The following is a 19,069-nucleotide window of genomic DNA, read 5'->3' as shown; positions in this document are numbered from 1 at the left end:
ATTTGGGGGAATTTTCAGCCCCCAAAGACAGTTTCACTTTGCAACATACAATTTGGTCGATGTCGATCATGAGTAGACCCACAAAAAAGTCTCAAGAAGCCATGCCTGGAAACACACCGAAAGTTGATCAATTTGGTTCGACGATGGCAACCACTTGAGAGTCTTTGTCTACCCTTTGTAGACAAACTGGTCCTTCAGATTTTCTTCAATTGCGACCGCAAAACATCCACCACATACTCAGACAACACAAATAATTCAGTTTTTGTCACTGCATGCGAGTAGAAACAGCAAAAAAAAGACCACACTGTCAGTCCTCCTAAATACACTAGATGACGCTATTGCACCAACTTTGCTTCTCTATCGAGGCTACTTCATCAACTTCTCTCTGACAACATGGGGAGCTTCTTGACATATTTCCAATGATCCAAAGTGTTAAAATGTAATGCGAGGAATGCGTTTGCATACAGTGGTGTGTGTACACGGAGCAGGAAACGGCGGCATCCCATAATTCCACGTTCCCCCCCCCCCCCTTCCACCATTCAAAGCATCCATTCACTCTTATCTGAGGCCAAATATTGACTTAGCCTTGTTGCTTTTTGTCTTCCCAGGGAATGATCAACAAGCTGGACACAGTGGGAAGTGGTGCAGACACAAAAACACGTTTGCTCAAATTTTTCTGCCGGTTGCCCGGGACGACAATTGCTTGCGCCAATAGAATCAATCAACAAAAAAAATGACACAATATTGTCAAATCGAAACTGTATTCTTGTGCAAATATTTATGGTAATATTACAAACTTTACTTTGCATAACTTTATTCTGAATTGATTTTTGGAGGGAATAATTTAAACTTAAAAAGTCTCAAACCCCAATTTGATTGTCTGCCTTTTGACTCTGCATTTTTGAGAATGACACGGATATTGTCATAAAATAGAATGTTGGTCAGTGATATTAATTCTCGTGAAACAACAATTCCGAAAAATTGATACATATTACAATAAACAAATTCCAAGTTTGTTATTCTAAAAATACAACTTTATTACAATCAATTAAACTTTTTGTGTGAAATTAAACGTTTCTCTGGAAGTTAAAAATTTGTTCTGGAAAATGACAAATGCATTCTCATGAAATTACAAATTTGCGTTTCTCCACGTGGCTGCTGCCCCCTGCCCCCCCAAACCTTTTAACGCCAATCCAGCCGATTTGGGTAAAGTAAGAAGTAGTAAGTACAGATATCTCTTTTAAAAGTCATCTGAAAAATAAATACTCACGTAAAGCACAGATACAGTGAAGCCCTGTCCCGAATAATGACAATTCCAGAGTAACTAACGCACCCCCGAAAAGATATGTAGATGCCTACAGATGCCACAAGATGGCGGCAATGCACTTTTCCCCCAATCGGACAAGGCTATGGCCTGATGAAAGGAAGTTCCTCCTCTTATTTCAACATAGTTGCCTGGCACTAATATGCTGCCACACGACCACCGCACCCCCCCCCCCCCCACAAGAAATTGTGTCCACCCCCCAATTCGCGAATTTTCCCATTTCATTCAGGGAGGCTCATCTTCTTTTCATCACAGACAGAACAAAGTACCTCAATCCAGTATTGAAGTTTTCTTACTTGGCTCCCTCCCACCTTTAGGATACTCGTGCCACCACTTTCTCTCTTTCCACGAGTGGGCCGGCGCATCCAATCCACTGGAGGTCTCCGGAGCGGCGGGGGAGGGACGCCTGCTTGCGGGATACCCTCTCACTCACTCACTCGCTCCTCTCCCTCATTTTCGCTTCGCTCCCACGAAGGCACACACGATACGAGAGAGCAGGAGAGAACCGCACTGAAAACGAGAGAGAGAGAGAGAGAGAGAGAGAGAAAAGGGGGACTACTGCCGTGGAACAGGAACTTTTTCTTCCGTGGAGCACAACATCCATCGGCTGGGTCTTTCAAAAGGTAACTTTCGTCCTCTTTGCATCTGTGCTGCGTTCAAGCGACTTCATCTCGTGGGACATTTTTAGACTTCTCCTTGTGACCGTTCAAAAGAGAGGAGAGGAAGTGGCTTCTTTTGGTTTTTATCATTTGGTGTGGTTTGCATCTTGGGGATCATTAAAAAAAAAAGAAAGAGTTAAAAAAAAGTCAAGACGCAACTCACACGCAAACTTTGACGAGTGGAGCCTGCACGTAAAGTTTTGGATCCGTCACTTTGGCAGCGCGGAGGATGAACGCAACACGAGCGCTTTGAATCACAATTGTTGGTTTGATCCGCTCGCAGTTTGAATTGCGGCGTCTGAACGCAGCACGAAGCGCTTTGCATTCAAGAAACAATGACATTGAACGCAGCAACAGTGTTTTACCTCATGAATAATAAATTTAAATTGTTTAATGTGCTCGCAAAGCACTTTAATTGAGGACGGTGAAATCAACACGAATTGTTTTCATTCAAGAAATGATAGAGTGGAATTGATGAGCATGAACGCACATCGCCATCGGTGTTTTAATTTAGGCAATCATGACTTTGATTCCAATTTGCATATAAAAGTTGACTTGTTGACCCTGAACTCACCACTGGTGTTTTAATTCAAGAAATACGGTGTCTTTGTTGACCTTTGAACCCTAAATGCAACATTCGTGTTCTGATTGATGAAACTGCTCCATTTAAAACCTGCATTGCAAAGTTGAATTTTGGACCGTGATTGCAATGCTCAAATGTTCATGAAATACAACGTTTGAATTGCAGACCCCAAACGCACCACGGGTTGTTGACTCATCAAATCACTGTGATTTTAGTTTATCCAGGTTAGTCCATCCGTCTCACAGTTTTGAGGTTGCTGGTTCAAATCCGGGGTTCTGATTTCCTCTGTGGAGTTTGCATGCTCTCCGGGTACTCCGGTTTCCTCCCACGTTCCAAAAACATGCACAGTCGGTTAATTGGGGATTGTAAATTGTCCTTTCGGTGTGACTGTGAGTGTGGATACTTGTATTGGCAGTTCTGGATGTACTCTGTTTCTCGTGCAAAGTTAGGAATCACTCTAGCACACCCGTAACCTGTCAGGAGGAGAAGAATGGATGGATGGCTATTTATTTTTATATATTTATATTTATAAGAAATATACGTTTTGCTCATAACTCCTTGACAGCCAGCCATTATTGACTGATCTTAGTAATCTGCAGGAAGTCTCGGATTCGTTTGCTCAAAAAGCGCCAAGATAATTTTTTTTTATTTTGTGGAGAGACAATGTGACTTTCAAGCTAATATTTTCTGATTTTATGACACCTGAAATTTGGAAACAACTCAAACAATACTGACAAAGCACTTTTGATGGTAAAATATATTTTTTAAACGATAGACAACCAAGAAACACTCTGTGAGTGATGCTGATTTACCGCATGGCTTCAGCAGTGGATTTTTTTTACATGGCGTTTGCCTTTCACTGTATAAAAGGCCAGCGTGACACACACTTTTCTCTTCACCCCCTAAGCTTTATCTTCTACTCAAAAACTGTGCTGATTATAAATCCAAAGCGGCACTGCAGTGGTTATTAAGTAGGGAGTGGGGATTTTCCTACACCCTGATCACCACAAAGGGATTTGTTGTGCACAATTTAGGGAACTATCTAGGACCACTATATAAAATCCCTACAAACTCATTAGGGAGCGTACAATGACTAACCGATTGCCGTATGCTTTCATAGGAGGTCGTGAGGGTGAGGTGTTGGCTGGGGATGGGTTGAGGGGGGGGGGGGGGGGGGGGTTAAAGTGTGAATAAGTGAGTTTGGTAGTGGGGGTGAGGCCACAATGAATGATGACCAACAACAAAAAGAAAACGTGTTGAAATGGAAAGGTCCGCATGGCATAGCGTAACTAAAGCCACATTTGCATCTGAAAACTTGCCACTGAAAGAAATTCCGACAGTGTTGCTCCTGTTATTGTCGATCGGGGCTGCGCTGGAGGCTGAGCGCTGTTGCCTCAATCAGTCATTCTCAAAGTGGAGAATGTGAAGAATCACGGGATTAAATGTCACAACTATGCATCATGTAAGTGTTTTAATCCAGGACAGCACATTTGTTGAGAACAGTGCCGTCGTATTTAACTTTTAAGTACAATGCAGTCACATTCATTGTGTGTTTTGGACAATTGGTTTTCAAACACTAATATAAATGACTTTTTTTTTGTATTTATGCGCAGTACATTTGAATACATAGTTGTAAATGGAATATGATGTGGTATACTTTGGATCATGAGATGGCTAGACAGATAAATAAACAGATGTTGGACATGAGATCACATTACATCAGATGTGGTATGCTTTGGAAAATGACCTGTTGCTTAGATAGACAGGTAGATAGATTTTGGACCTACAGTATGATGCGGTATGCTTTGGATCAGGGCATAAAGGAAAGATGGATGGATGGATGAATAATCCTTCTAACTCCCAAGACTCATTCATTGGGCGAAGCCAGTCACTGAGCAGAGTCAGGGATCGTGTCTGCCTTTTCCCACGAGGCTCCCCTCGACTTAGCCGTTTCCCATGGGCCATCTTCCCTGAGCCCGGGCCACAAAGCTACCACATCACTCGAACGAAACCTCCCTCCCGCCTTTCCTCCCTTCCCTGCATTAATTTTTCAGAAAAAAAAAAGATTTAAAAAAGCTGAATGGGAAAATATATCCAGAATAGGTTACAAAAAAACAAGACAAAAATGTGAAAAAAACTGGCAAAAATGGTTTTGAAAAAAAAATCACAAGAAATTGTCAAACACATAATAATTACAAAATGTAAAAAAAAAAAAAAGAGGCAAGATGCTGCAAAATATACATGCAAAACAAAAAAAAGTATAGTGGAAAAAGATTTTGTTGAATTTACTTAATTTTATAAACAAACAAATAAATTCATCTGGATTCAGCTACATTTTTTTAAAGTAAAAAATGTATCAGGATCCAAATGATTTTATTTTGTGCGACCACTTAATGAAATAAAATTGAGTCAAATCAACACACCATTTTTTTCCCCCCAGTCTATGTGACGGTCCACTTACCTTCCCACCATCCCAGCCTTTTTGTCGGCAGCTGACCCTACTGGTATGGAGCGACATTCCAGGATGTGGCACTAAGTGCAGAGCAAGGGAAGAAAAGTGGGCTGCCGCTATCCCGCTCATGACTCTCCGGAAAACTCGGGGGGCTGTGGATGATTGTTTGGGATGGCAGGCGGACAGCCATGACGTGAGGAAACGCAACCGCCAAGTTGTATGCTGTCCTGGATCTCGAAGCCTTCTTTACTCTTCATTTTCAAAACGGCTTGAGTAGCATCCAAGAGGAGCAGACCTGCTTTGGAAGGATCTCGTCTTCCTACCAATGGCACACTGGCACCCAAATCTGCCTGCAGGAAAGGAAAACACGTCAGGCTTGCGATCCGGCTCAGCGCAATGCAAAACGTCTTTATTTGACTGGAAATCAAACTGTATTTTTATTCTGCTAATGAATTCCATGTGGCTGCGAGCAGGATGAGTTTCCATCCTGATGAGGAGCTGGAGGGAGAGTTGAAGTGACAGAGGGGGGTCAGAGCCACTTAGTTAACATGGTAAAATGAATAGAAATGTGACAAAAACTTACCCCCCTGCCCCCAAAAGGGAAAAAAAATCCTCACATAAGATAAAAAAGACATAAAAGGAGGAAAAAAATATGACTACATTTTGGCAAGCATGACACAAAGGCATTGCAATGTGATAAATCAAAGAATATTTTCACCTGCCACCGGAAAAAAAATATACAAAAAACAAATTCCCAAAATATACCCCAAAAAGTTTGGGGTTTTTAAATCAAAAATATTTTGCCCCCCCCAAAAAAATTGGGAAAACTACAACACTATTCGTAGTCAAGGCATAGAGTTGGGTCGTGGCAAAATGTTCTCTTCTTCCTACAAGGGTGTAACAGAAAATAATTGAGAAACACTGGTTTAAGCCTAAAAAGATCTATATTGTTCCGTATTTCAAAAGTAATATAAAAAATACTTTTGTTGCAAATGACAACATCCACCTAAATTTCTTGACATTTTGATTTATGGATATTTTTTAGCTTGACATTCATTTGACATTATAAGATTGATGGCTAGCCGGCATGCTAGCTGGCTAGGTAGCTAGCTAGGAAGCTAGCTAGATGGAGCATATAGACAGATCTTGGCCATATGATGCGATACACTTGGGGTCAACATTTCTTTCCATTGCTAGAGTCTGTAAATAGGTATTGGACACGTGCTGTGGCATGCTTCGGATGAGGAGGTTTCCCTTTGAGTTAGCTAAAGAGTCGGTTTGCTCTCCACATTGAAGTGTGGCAGAAAAAGTGATGTTTTGTTCAAGAAGTTCTACATGTGCGGTCAGCAAGGGAGAGGCCGCTCGGACTGTGTTTATGTTGGTTGGCGTTTTGGTTGATTGCACGGGTCATTTAAAGGACACGGCGTGAATGGCGTTGAAGTATCTGGCTAATCTGCCGCCATTACGCTGATTAAATCGCCAGGGATTTGGCGTTCCCATCAGCAGCAATCAATGGCTCCAAAATCAATAGGACATGTGAGATCCTCTCAGCAGCACATCCATCTGTGCACCCACAAAAATGTCAATTAATGTTAAACGACACGGATTTGGGGCATTTTAAAAAATGTATTATTAAGCGGTTTATGAACCTGCTGTGGTTCCCCTCTTCACGCATCCGTGTTTTTAAATTTAATCCCTCCGTCCGCTTGGTCGCTTGTCATCCTTTCACTTTTTATCTGTCACGCAATTACTAATCTGTCACTCGCGTTTAGAGTTAAGTAAGGTCTTGTATCCGCATGGCAAAAAATATATATCTTGCTCCAAAAATTAAGAGCTCATACAAAATTAGTTTCATCAATTTTTTTTGCTCTATAGACATGTTGGAGTAAAATAATTTTTTCAAAATTTGTATGCACAAAATTAAACATTTTCAAAATAACAAAAATGTTTGCGTTTTTCATTGGTTCATTTTTTTCATTTTCCCAGATGTGTCAAAAAATGAACATTAAAGACAGATTTAATTTTTAAGTATAGCTTGCTGTTATTGTCATTGCATTGCCAAGAGTAAAACTAAAATCGATGATGCTAACATGAAATGAGTGAATAAACATGATGAAAATGGACAAATATCTTGTTTGTGTCCCAGGATGAGGCCGTGTCAAGGCTGGAGAAGCGAGCTGCTGCTGCCGCTGGTTCTACTGGGAGTTCTGGGGGCTACGGCGCAGAAGCTGCCCACGCGAGATGAGGGACTTTTCCAGATGCAGATCCGAGACAAATCCATCTTCCACGACTCGTCTGTCATTCCCGACGGGGCTGAGATCAGTGGCTATCTTTTCAGGGACACGCCCAAAAGGTAAAAAACACAAAAACAACCCGTGGTAAAATTGTTTTAAACAATGTCATTAAAAAGTAACAATGAAAAGGACATTTCGGGAAAGTGGAAGAAATGACACAGATTTGGCTGAACAAGTAAGTGATGGAGTGCCTCGAAACATAAACAAGGATGGTTCCAACATTGGGAAGTGACCATATGTCCGAGTGGGTTTACAACGAGATAAATAATTCATCTGAGAGATACGCTGACATGCCGGCCCTGGCGCTGTGGTTTCGGTTAGCAACAGATGGCCTCAGCGCTCGGCTATCCAGGTTTGAGCAAAATCTGATGCGGGGACTTGTGATGGTTGCCCCAGGTACTACTTTGTGGTGGAGGAAGACAACACGCCGCTGTCGGTGACGGTGACACCGTGCGACGCGCCACTGGAGTGGACGCTGACGCTGCAGGAGCTGCCCGAGGAGGCCAGCGGCGAGGCGTCAGGTAATGGCGTGGGAGGACCACGAGCGGGGCTTAATGACCGGTCTGATGTGGAAAAGTGCGCTCGTCGGCTAGGTTTTCATTAAGTCGCTCCGTCTGACCGCTTGTGGGTCGGCGTGCCTTTAATTTGAGACTCGGTGCGTGTGAATCAAAGACATTACGTCCCTTTACTTAGGCCGCCCTGATCGTTTTAAGTTGGGTCCCACTGTGCTTGTCTGTGTCTCGTCTTCCCTCCTCTTGTGTTTCCCTTTGTGAAACTCATCGAGTGTCCTGAAAAATCTTCCCGTTCTGTTCAGTTCAATACTGTGCGATCACAAAAACTTTGCCAAAGATATCAATATATCGCCATACGTTGCCGGCGATACCGACGATATCGCAATGCCTTTTGATGTCACAAACCTTTGCCACTGATTTCAACAGTATCATTAATTATTGCTAGCGATACAGACAGCATTATGCTACTTTTCCTCCTCATCACAAAATTGTAAAATGTACTTTGCCATCTTTAGACAGTAGATAGTAGACCAATACTTCACATACGATAGAAACGGTATCACGATACTTTACCATTGATAACCATAGTATCACAATGCATCGCCAGCGATTCAAATAGTAGCGTGATACTTTTTACGATTGCCAAAGTTACAGATAGCCTTACAATACCGTGCCAATGATACAAATAGTTTCACAGTACTTTGCCACATCACAAAACGATGTCGGGGCCGCACAGTGTACGTGTGGTTAGCACATCTGCCTCTTGTGACGATGGGCAGTACAGAAAATGAATAAATGGATGGATGGAAACTTTGGCCATGATATCAATATTTTCACGACTAACAACATTATAGATACTATGACCATACTTTGGAAACCAGACGGATGGTATGTTATGATACTTAGCCAGTGATACCGATAGCATGACGTTTTATTGCGAACGATGCATATCGTATCGTGATACTTTTCCATATGAGGATCTGAACGGCAATGTACGGTACGTGAACACCTGGACGAATGTCACATCTAACCTCAGCCGGATGATTTATTGCTGGCGTTCACTGTCGCTGATTTGTTCCTGGCATCAAAAGGAACGGCGTTGCTTCCTCAAGTGGATCAAGCGTTTCAAAATTGGACTGGGGAGTTTGTTCTCATGGCTGCGCTGGGAGCAGATCACTGGAGCGTTAATTTTTAGTACACCGCCGAGAACACTCTCTGGTTGACAAACATAATATTATGGTTTCTCTAGCAAGAGCTTGAACTGTTTCCGAAGCCACAAGGCGCTCCTTTGTAGCCAAAGCCAAGTCAACGAACGACACGGGCTGTGATCTTTTTGGGATGTTTGCAATAAAAACACGGCAGGCGTGTTTTTGGATAATTGGAACGCATGAGGCTTTCTCGTCATCGGGAAGGGGGAAAAAAATCCTCACACAAGAGACAGCGATAGTATCAAACTACTTTATCAATGATACCGATCGTATTACAATTCTTAGTGGCATGATACTTTGCCAAGAAAACCTGCTGGTATCGGGATACTTTGCCAAGGATACCAGTATTTTTGCAAATACCTTTGTCACCGAAATCGATAGCATTATTATAGTTTGTCCAAAGTCACTGATAGTATGACAGTACTTATCACAAGGCTGATCCACTGATACCGATCGTAGCACAATCGTTTGATCATGTTTCTGTAATGGCTCATTACTTTGCAAACGATATCAATAAAATCATGTTACTTTCCCAATTAGACTGATCACGTCACAGTTCTTTGTCGAAGTTAGCGAAAGTCTCAAGGTACTCTTCGTTGACAGCAATCAGTTCAAAATACTTTGCAGATGATTCTTGCCAACAACGCTGATAGCGGTGAAAAATGTTGCCAACAATAGCGCTGATAAACGATACTTTTGCAATGACAGCGATATTACCATAACTTTTTGCCAACACTACCGATTGCATTGCGAGGTTTTACCAACAATGATTTGGCAAAGACAACAATAGTTGATGGTATGTATACAGTATGATGATAAATTTGCCAACAATACCGATAGCGTCACTCAACTTTGCCCCAAAAAAACCAATCGTGTGACGATACTTTGCCAATGATAGCGACCGCGTGATTAAATACTCTTGCGGCGGTGTTGTTCTCAGGGGAGCCCGAGCCGTTGGACCAGCAGAAGCAGCAGGTGACGGTGGACGAAGGCACGGAGCTGTTCTCCTACAAGGGCAACGACGTGGAGTCCTACGTGGCCGCCAGTGCGCCGTCCGGCCTCTACCAGCTGCAGCTGCTGTCCACCGAAAAGGACAGCAACTTCAAAGTGTACGCCTCCACCACACCAGAGTCCGACCAGCCCTACCCGGAGCTGCCGTACGACCCTCGCGTGGACGTCACCTCGCTGGGTCGAACCACCGTCACCCTGGCCTGGAAGCCCACGCCCACGGGCTTCCTGATGGGCCAGCCGGTGCAGTACTGCGTGGTCATCAACAAGGAGCACAACTTCAAGAGCATGTGCGCCGCCGAAGCCAAGATCGGCGCCGACGACGCCTTCATGCCGGCTCCCAAGCCGGGCAGGGACTTCAGTCCGTTCGACTTCGCCCACTTCGGCTTCGTCCCGCCGGGCAAAGGCCCGATGAGCAACAAGATCTCGCGGGCGTACCCGGCCAAGCCCAAAATGTCGGACATTCACAAGTTGTGCATCGGAAACAAGAACATCTTCACCGTCTCCGAGCTGAAGCCCGATACGCAGTACTACTTTGACGTGTTCGCCGTCAACTCGGCCACCAACGCCAGCACGGCCTACGTGGGCACCTTCGCCCGCACCAAGGAAGAAGCCCGGCAGAAGACGGTGGAGCTCAAGGACGGCAAAGTGTCGGACGTTTTCATCAAGAGAAAAGGCAGCAAGTTCCTCCGTTTTGCTCCCGTGTCGTCGCACCAGCGGGTGACCTTTTTCGTGCACACCTGCTTGGACGCCGTACAGGTGCAGGTGAGGCGCGACGGCAAGCTGCTGCTCTCGCAAAACGCGGAGGGCGTGCGACAGTTCCAACTGCGCGGCAAGCCCAAGGCCAAGTACCTGATCCGCCTGCGCGGAAGCCGCAAGGGCGCCTCCACCCTGAAGGTGCTGGCCACCACCCGAGCGGGCAGCAAGCAGCCTTTCCCGTCCCTGCCCGAGGACACCCGCATCAAAGCCTTCGACAAGCTGCGCACCTGCTCCTCCGTCACCGTGGCCTGGCTGGGAACGCAAGAACGGAACAAATACTGCGTCTACCGCAAGGAAGTGGCCGACGACTACGGCGAGGAGCAGAGGCGGCGCGAGCAGAACCGCTGCGCCGGGCCCGAGACGCGGCGCAAGTCGGAGAAGGTCCTGTGCAAGTACTTCTACAGCCCCAACCTGCAGAAGGCGGTCACCACCGAGACGGTGGCGGGGCTGGAGCCCGGAAAGACTTACCTGCTGGACGTCTACGTGGTGGCGCACAGCGGCCACTCGGTCAAGTACCAGAGCAAACTGGTGAAAACGAGGAAGTACTGCTAAAAGTGACTACGCACAGAGGAAGAAATCTATTATAAATATATCTATGGAATAAGTTTATTTAACTCTTTTGAAAGATACACAGACTGACTACTCACCTGTGGCGCAAGACAGAACTGTCGCTGGAGACATCCGCCTGTATATTTATGTTTACATTCGACCTCGTGAGCAGGCTTGGCTTTCATCGTCGCTGCATGACTCTTGACTATCGGAAATCAAAAAAAAACAAAAAAAGTGACTGATTGTTGTTGGGGTTTTTTTTTTTTTTTTCATGGAACACACACTCACGTACACACAAAAGTCAAGTTCTGAGGGCGGGGCTTCAAATCTGGGCATTTCTACGTGGAGTTCTCCCAGTGCTTGCATGGGTTAAAATGTGTCCTGGTTTTTTTTTTTTACTTGGTTCCGTGCCAAATCACCCCAAAAAGTCAGATTTTGATTTAAATGAAACTTGTTGTACTTGTTGATCGTTACGGCACAACACAAAATCTCAAATTTTAGGTCAATCACATGTTCGCTAAAATAAATAAAAGTTTCAGATGTGTTTTTTTTTTTTGTTCAGCAGTAATGGGAGTCTGAGAGAGACATTTCATGCAGAACTGTCCCAATGGAAAAGAAAATTGTCAAGGTCACGTGGTTCACAAGCTCAATTTCAAGGTCAAATGATGGGTCAAAAGGTCAACTAACTAAAATATGCGCCAATCTTCTCAATGATTTCAGAGTCGGGGTCCTTGTGGAATTCCCTTCCCAACAATATCTGTTTTGTGAAAATTGACCCCATAGTTCCGGAGGTATGACAAAAGGAAGGTGGCCACGCCCCCTTTTTGCCAAACTAATTAAAAATTGGCAGGCCATAGCTCCCAAACCTCTGCTTCGATTGACCTAAGTTTTGAGATTTAGTGTTGTGTCATCACTACCAACAAGTATACCAAGTTTCAATTCAAATTTTTTTTTTTTTTGACACAACTATCTGTACTTTGACTTCCACAGTGTGACTACTTTTGCCACCGCTGCATGCCACAATCAGACCGGAACACCATCACGATGCATCAAACGATCCACCCGCCGTATTATATCAAAGCCAAATGTGTGTGAAATGTTATTGTACAGCGTTGCCTCACTATCGCGCAGATTTTTTTTCTTTTTAAGCAATCATTTTTGTTGTCTAATGACTTATTGTAATGCCCTTGCATGTGGGAAAGGACAGCCACAGTCGGCGATGCACTTTTTTTCAGCCATCTAAGAAATGGCGGCAGAACAGTAAAACACATAAACGCTGCTGCTGTCGGCCACAGCTCACGCAGAGACGCTCAGTCGGAGACTCGGCAACGTTACAATATGTACAGTATTTTCTGTACATTTTATGCTGGCAATTTTGTTGTTGTTGTTGTTGTGTTCAAATTTGTACGATGTGTTTCAAAAGTGCGTTTTAATAAGTTCAACTGTGTTCAAAGCATGTGTGACGGGTCGAACTATAACAAAGCTTTTATACCGTCTCTCTATACTGGCGATTTTCACCTGTTGTGAACGTGTCCCGTTTGTTATTTAGTGCTAGATTAAAAAACAAAACAAAAACAAAAACAAATGAGAACATAATCAGTCACTTTTTTCATTTTTGGCAGATTTTTCGTTGGCCAAGTGAAAATAGAAAGAATGATACACGGATCCAGGATGCTATCTTGTACAGACAGACTTTTCGCTCCACCAAGTTGTACCGAGACTTTTAAATTATTTTCTATTTTTTCTCTGTGTTTTTTTTTTCTTGATGACGTGTTCCCATGACATTCCCTTGTGTAATCGTGCTCTGTAACTGTGTCCCGTGCTTGGCAAATGTTGCGCTATTATCACTGTATCAATGTGCGAGTGCGTGTGTGTGTGTGTGTGTGTGTGTGTGAGTGAGTGCGTGTCACGTGTACAGAGTTGTCCTGCCAAATATTCATGTACATAAACACTAAATATAGAAGACGTAATCCCTGTGTCACCCCGGGGTGTCGTGTTCTTTTCGCCCTCATTTTCATAACGCTTAACTCCAAGACTAATTTCACCTATCAAATGGAAATTTGGTGGACATCATGACAAGGCATGCACGAAACTTTCAAAAGTCAGCCGTTTGGGGATAAATCAGCAATTACTAATTCCGTAACATCACCAGCAATTTAAAAAAATAAAAATAAAAAAAATCAGCCAAGACCAGTTTCATCAGTCAACATGAAATTGCGTGGACATTTCCGTTTCAACAAGACACACCAAAATGTTTCAGGGACCCATTCTGGCAGTTTAACAGTGTCAGCCATTTTGGTGCGAAGCAGCCATTACTCACTCTAACGCCACCCCCGAGAAAGTTAGAAGAAAAAAAAAAACCCTTGTACCAGTTTCACTCATCAACACAAAATTGGGTGGTCATGTCTACTACAACAAAACACAAAAACACAAAAAGCTCTCAAATAGCCATGCACAAATATGAACAGGAGGTCGGCCATTTTTGATCGAATCAACCGTTTCTCAATCAGTAAGCCCCCCCCCCCCCCCAGCAAGTTAGTCGCCCACGTTAGAGGGTATAGGAAAGCAAGCTTGGCAATTTGGCATCACCCGTTTGTCTCGACATCCAATTGGGGTTTTGTTTGGTTGTATTGCCTAGTTGGAGTTTGTCAAAGTATGAGCGCAAAATTCTCTCCAAAATGGCTGCTTCAAACTACACTATCCAACTTCCTGTTCACTTTCAAGCCTGGGTTCCTTTTTCATGCGTCCTCCAAACCGGATTTTATGTTGATAGGTGAAACCGGTGTTGGGGATTTTTTTTTTCTCCCTAAATTTTGGAAACTCCGCAAAATGCGATCAACCTTTAACGCCGTGTGCCACTCCTGTCGGATAGTGTAAAGGCAGACCATCTTGCTTTTGCCACCCGCAAGTATGTGTGACATCATGGCGAGAAGTTCAGGTGAACGCTGTCATGTGTGCTTAGCGTCAAATGAGCGCTCCCCACTTGGAAGAAAAGCAGGGAAGCCCCTGCCCCCTGAATTCCATTAACCTCCCGTTGCCCCGCAATAATGCGGAGGAGCTTTCAGGGAGCCGCCAGTGTCATTGACCGCACAGGGTAGTTGTGTTTTTCCAAGAACTTTTTTTTTTTAAAAAGTTGGAATTCTACAAAAATGAATTTGTCTTAAGTACAATGGCGCTAATAGAGTGAGCAGTTTACATAACATTAGACCTGGCTTGTGTCCAGGCCGTGAAAAAAATGGAGCTGCAATAACAACAAGGGCGGTCCGCCTTGTAATTTCTCCCGCTTCATCAGCCCTGTAATTCCCGCAAAAGACGAGACAGACAGGCTCGGCCAAATGAAAACACGCTTCATCCCGTGACCTCACCACTTCAGGAAATGGTTTATTCGGCCTTGGAATAGGGAGTTGCGGCAAGGCGGAGGGGAGGGGGTGGCCGGGCCCCCTCCCATCATAGCAGTATCAGGTTTGGGCCATTTGAGGGGGTGTGGGTGGGGGGGGGGGGGATGCACACATCAATTTTGGGAAATGTTGTGTGGAAGCATTTGTGCGTTGGCCAAACGGGAGGTTTCCCCTCCAGAGAAAATATTTGCTCCAGTTTGAAAGAAGCCCCTCTCGAGCGTGTCCTAAACGTGATTTGTGTCATTTTTGGCACGGGTTGACATCAGCCGGCGGTCCGAACAATAGTGAGCAGCCCGGATGGCTGGCGGCGGTCCCAAAAATGTCCAAGTCTTGGTCGGCACCGTCTTTAATTAAGAAACAAATGCGCTTCTGTCATCTGATTTGTCGGTTTGTTCAACCTATGGTGCCGTCCGGCTGAGGCGGTTCACAACGTCTGGACCGGATCCCAAAGGAGATTTATAATAAACCGGGAAAGAAGTCTGTCATTTTAAAGCCATTCACTTGGCCCGTGCCAAAGAATGTGACGCCCGTCTGTCTAATATGAAATATAAATAGCATCATATACACTTCAGAGGTAAAGAAATTCAAACAATTCAGAATTTTAGGAACATTTGATGTCATCCAAAATATCAGTGAACTCTACAAGACCTCAGTCTGGTGAACTGAACTTCAGGGGACCCTAACCCTCACCTTAACCCCTACTGTTTTTTTTTAAAGATCTGAATTTAACTTTAAGATTAAAACTCCATTTTAGAAAAAAAAAGATATTTTTGATGACAATGTTTTTCTTCAGTTGTAAGTTAATCATATGATCATAAAGTTTCTTTTTTTGAGAAAAAAAACCTTTCCCTGGAAAAATGTTTTGTACAATTTGTTTTGTAAAAACATCTGAGGGGAAAAAAGATCACATTTTGTAAAGTAGTTCCTCAAAAAGAAAATTGACTTTCTGGGGCTTTTTTTGTTCTTGAATAAAAGTATGCAAAATGAAGGTGTACTTTTTAAAAGTAAAGTTTTAATCTTATGACAAAAAAAGTATACTTCTTTATTTATATTTCACGACGGCATAACTAAGCAACAGTGTACTTTTCTGTATTGACATCCACGTTCGCCTCAAGCAAGTCCTGATTTTGCCGAGTCGTCACTGATTGGATGCAACAAAAAGTCCAGCTTCGCGTTACAAACTTTTTGCACCAATCAGAAGGCGCCGTTTGCCTTTCCTGCCCAGAGCCGAGTAGCAACAAGTCCGACCTGGACCAGGACCCGCACCTGGACTATCCCCACCGTGGAAGACGTGAAGAAATTCAAAGTGAGAATGCTCCCGCGCCTCTGACGTCCAGCCTCCACAACGTCCATTTTGTCGACTTTTTGCTCTTGTCTGCCCGCTTATGACAGCGCACCATGTTGGGGATGTACGTGCCGGACAGATTCTCCCTCCAGTCGTCCAAAGTCCAGGATGGAATCGGTCTGTTCACGGCACGGCGGGTGAAAAAGGTTTGTGCTCCTTTCCCCGCCTCGAGGGAACTTACTCGAAATCGGCGTGTTTTGTTTCCAACTGGCCCCTCTTTTCAAAGTGGCTGTCAAACGCGAGCGAGTTGTGACGTGAAGTGCCACGTAGCAACACAACTTTTTTTGTTCGTTTTTTTCCCCTCTGTGCACCTCCCCACTACCATTCCCCCTCTTAACGTTGCCTGCCTTCACCCTCGCGAGTTCACCTCGACACATTAAGTCAATTTTACAGCAAATGGTGTGCGAACAGCTCACAAAGACACTTAGCGAGCATCTCACTACTGTTTCGATGAAGTAGTTCTTTAAAAAAGGGGGGGAAGATGACGCGACTGAAGGTGCGTTCACTTGTTCCGCGCAAGTGTGGTAAAATCATAACTACATAAAATCTACACATTCATACTGTATGTTATATTTCAGGAATTAAAGTCGCAGTGTATAAAACGTATTTACACTTACCTGGAACGCTTTGAGGTCGCAACATCTACAATCGGAGGCGCATCAATCCGATGTAACTTCATTTTGCGAACGTCACATTTACAAAACCAAAATAATTAGTGAGCCGTGGTCGGTCGTTACTGAGCACGTGTGATGTCAATTTTAGATGACAGCAAGTCGCAAAATGGCCGCCTCCTAATCTGGATAAATATTCAAACGTTTTGCTGTTTAAGTCTTATCCCACAAACGCAATATTAGTCAGACACCGTGGCGAGTGGGGCCGCATAGAACAAACTTTGCATTATATCTTAAAGGACATTTTTGACTTGACTTTCACTGTAATGTTCTAACTGACCAACTTTTATCAATTTGTGTTTAAACATTTTTTATTGCGGTTTGGTTACATTTTTTGTTATTTTGTCGTTAAAGGGAGAAAAGTTTGGCCCCTTTGCAGGCGAGAAGAAACTGCCATGCGAGTTGGACGAAAGCTCCGACACGAGACTGATGTGGGAGGTGAGTACACCTTTTGCTATTTCGATTGTCTTTGTTAAAATTATATCACACAATAAATGGTCACAACACTGAAAAATTCAAGGGTCACGAAGAAAACCAGAATATTACCCAACGCAGACCTCTGCCAAGGCCGAAAATTGTGACGTGCCTGGTTTGTGTGTATTTGTGAGCAAGCTACTTCCGGTTTTGTGTTGGTTCATGTAAGACAGGCATGTACAGCCACCGTCCTGCCTGTTTTTCACCGTCCTCTCTGGCTGCAACACACCTGATTCAGATGATCAGATCATCAGCCAGCTCTGAAGCAGCATTAGAAAACTGCTGGAAAACAGGCAGGACAGCGGCCCTTGAGGACCGACTTTGGACACCCCTGATGTAAGATGTTGCCATTGGGCTGAGGGACGCAAATGGCAATTTTATTTTATTTTTTTAAACTGCTGCAGTAACCGTATTATCCATCCCCTTACACTGTATCCAGTGATTGGTGTTGCAAAATTTGGGGAGTTTTCAAAGTTGGAAAAAGAAAGGGGTCACATGTGCTTGCTTCAAGCCGTTTATGAAGACTCCCAGTTGAAGTTTACTGGACAACAAAACCTAAAACAATGAGAATTATACATGTAATGAACCAAACCATGCTAACTCATCCAGCTTTAGGCTAGCAGACAATGCAAATTGCCATCGACTGGTTAATGGAACACGCATTGATATTGTGGCGATGCCTGATGATGAGATCATAGTGGAAAACCGGTTTCAATGAGTTTACTGCAGTATGTTTGTACAAAGCATCATACTGTATTGTGCTATTTTGCTCATTGCAGGTGCGTGGCAACAAGGGTGACGTCCTGTATATCTTGGACGCCAGCAATCCGCGCTACGCCAACTGGCTGCGTTTTGTCCACCAGGCGCCCTCGCAGGAGCAGAAGAACCTGGCAGCCATTCAGGTACATTTCCTCTTCCCAGCGGACACAGCGGAGCCTTTTAATACCACTTTTAATAAGTCGCGCCAGACAATAGTGCGCCGCTGTGCTCCAAAATCTTTGTGGTGTCTACCGCATATTGTCATTATTATGATTATCGTTGTCATTTGGCAACCAAACTGACCATTATGTTTGCAAAATATCTTTTTTCTTCTTTGTGAAGAATTGAATCCCATTAGGTGCACCTAATGAAGTGTACGTAAGAGGCGGCAAAGGTATTCCCACTCTGCACTTGAGTAGAAATGCAAATTAAAAAAAAATAAGAATATGGTAAAAGTAGAAATTAAGTGAAAAGAATTGTTTTTACTTTCTTTTGTAGTGTAGCCATTTTGACAACTTGGCAGAACCAAAAGGAAAATGGTCCAAAGTACTGTAATAATTTCCTTCTTCTATTACTTCTTACATCGTGCTTGTACAGAGAAGACTAAAAAAAATAAAATAAAAACCACACAACTCATTCGCCACAAATCATAAAATACTAAGTAATAAGAATGTTTTGAAAAAGTAAAGAGTCGAAAGTGCACATATCCATTTTCAAATGTAGGGAGTAAAAGTAACAAGTTATCAAGAAAAGTAAATACTCAAGTAAAATACAAATACCTGAAAAATCTGTTTTTTTTTTTAACCTCCTATGATGGATGTCTGGTGCAACACCACCTGTGAGCAAATTTTCAAGTGCCATTAAAATGTGTAAAATAAAATAAAATACAAATTCATCCTCATTTAAAAAAAATCTTATTTTTCATTCAACAATTATTGAATTGATAAGTAAATGGTGATTTTAGGCTAAATATAAAATGGCTTGTGTTAGTAATATAGTTTTATTGTATCTACGATAAATTATTAACTAAATAATGAAATAAAAAATTACCACTCTTTCCGCATGTTCACATTT

At 43.3% G+C, this 19,069-nt stretch overlaps 2 protein-coding genes across 2 annotated transcripts in view; both read left to right on the top strand.

The window, feature by feature from the left end:
* The first annotated feature begins 872 nt into the window (after positions 1 to 872).
* ndnf (neuron-derived neurotrophic factor) lies at positions 873 to 13,329 on the top strand. Its single transcript, XM_086116513.1, has 4 exons — positions 873 to 1,947; positions 7,165 to 7,371; positions 7,709 to 7,833; positions 9,973 to 13,329. Exons 2-4 carry the CDS (start codon positions 7,166 to 7,168, stop codon positions 11,349 to 11,351), a joined length of 1,710 nt encoding a protein of 569 aa, XP_085972639.1. The 5' UTR covers positions 873 to 1,947; position 7,165; the 3' UTR covers positions 11,352 to 13,329.
* Positions 13,330 to 15,963: 2,634 nt separating this feature from the next.
* The window catches only part of prdm5 (PR domain containing 5), a 33,078-nt gene continuing 29,972 nt past the window's right edge, over positions 15,964 to 19,069 (top strand). Inside the window, exons 1-4 of the mRNA XM_086115665.1 lie at positions 15,964 to 16,052; positions 16,139 to 16,237; positions 17,117 to 17,200; positions 18,016 to 18,138. Of these exons, the coding sequence (XP_085971791.1) occupies positions 16,145 to 16,237; positions 17,117 to 17,200; positions 18,016 to 18,138 (300 nt within the window). The 5' untranslated portion in view covers positions 15,964 to 16,052; positions 16,139 to 16,144. The remainder of the gene's footprint in view (positions 16,053 to 16,138; positions 16,238 to 17,116; positions 17,201 to 18,015; positions 18,139 to 19,069) is intronic.

This window comes from Hippocampus guttulatus, chromosome 7 (genome assembly GCF_054856545.1).
Source record: "Hippocampus guttulatus isolate MCC_2025c chromosome 7, RoL_Hgut_1.0, whole genome shotgun sequence".
In the NCBI taxonomy this organism is placed as follows: Eukaryota; Metazoa; Chordata; class Actinopteri; order Syngnathiformes; family Syngnathidae; genus Hippocampus; species Hippocampus guttulatus.
Note: the sequence above shows the minus strand (reverse complement) of the source record. Positions and strands in the feature narration are given on the sequence as shown.

Coding starts and splice junctions, on each gene's coding strand:
- ndnf (XM_086116513.1), top strand. CDS start 7,166: ATGAGGCCGTGTCAAGGCTGGAGAAGCGAGCTGCTGCTGCCGCTGGTT. Junction 7,372..7,708: donor TTCAGGGACACGCCCAAAAG/GTAAAAAACACA, acceptor TGGTTGCCCCAG/GTACTACTTTGTGGTGGAGG. Junction 7,834..9,972: donor GGCCAGCGGCGAGGCGTCAG/GTAATGGCGTGG, acceptor TGTTGTTCTCAG/GGGAGCCCGAGCCGTTGGAC.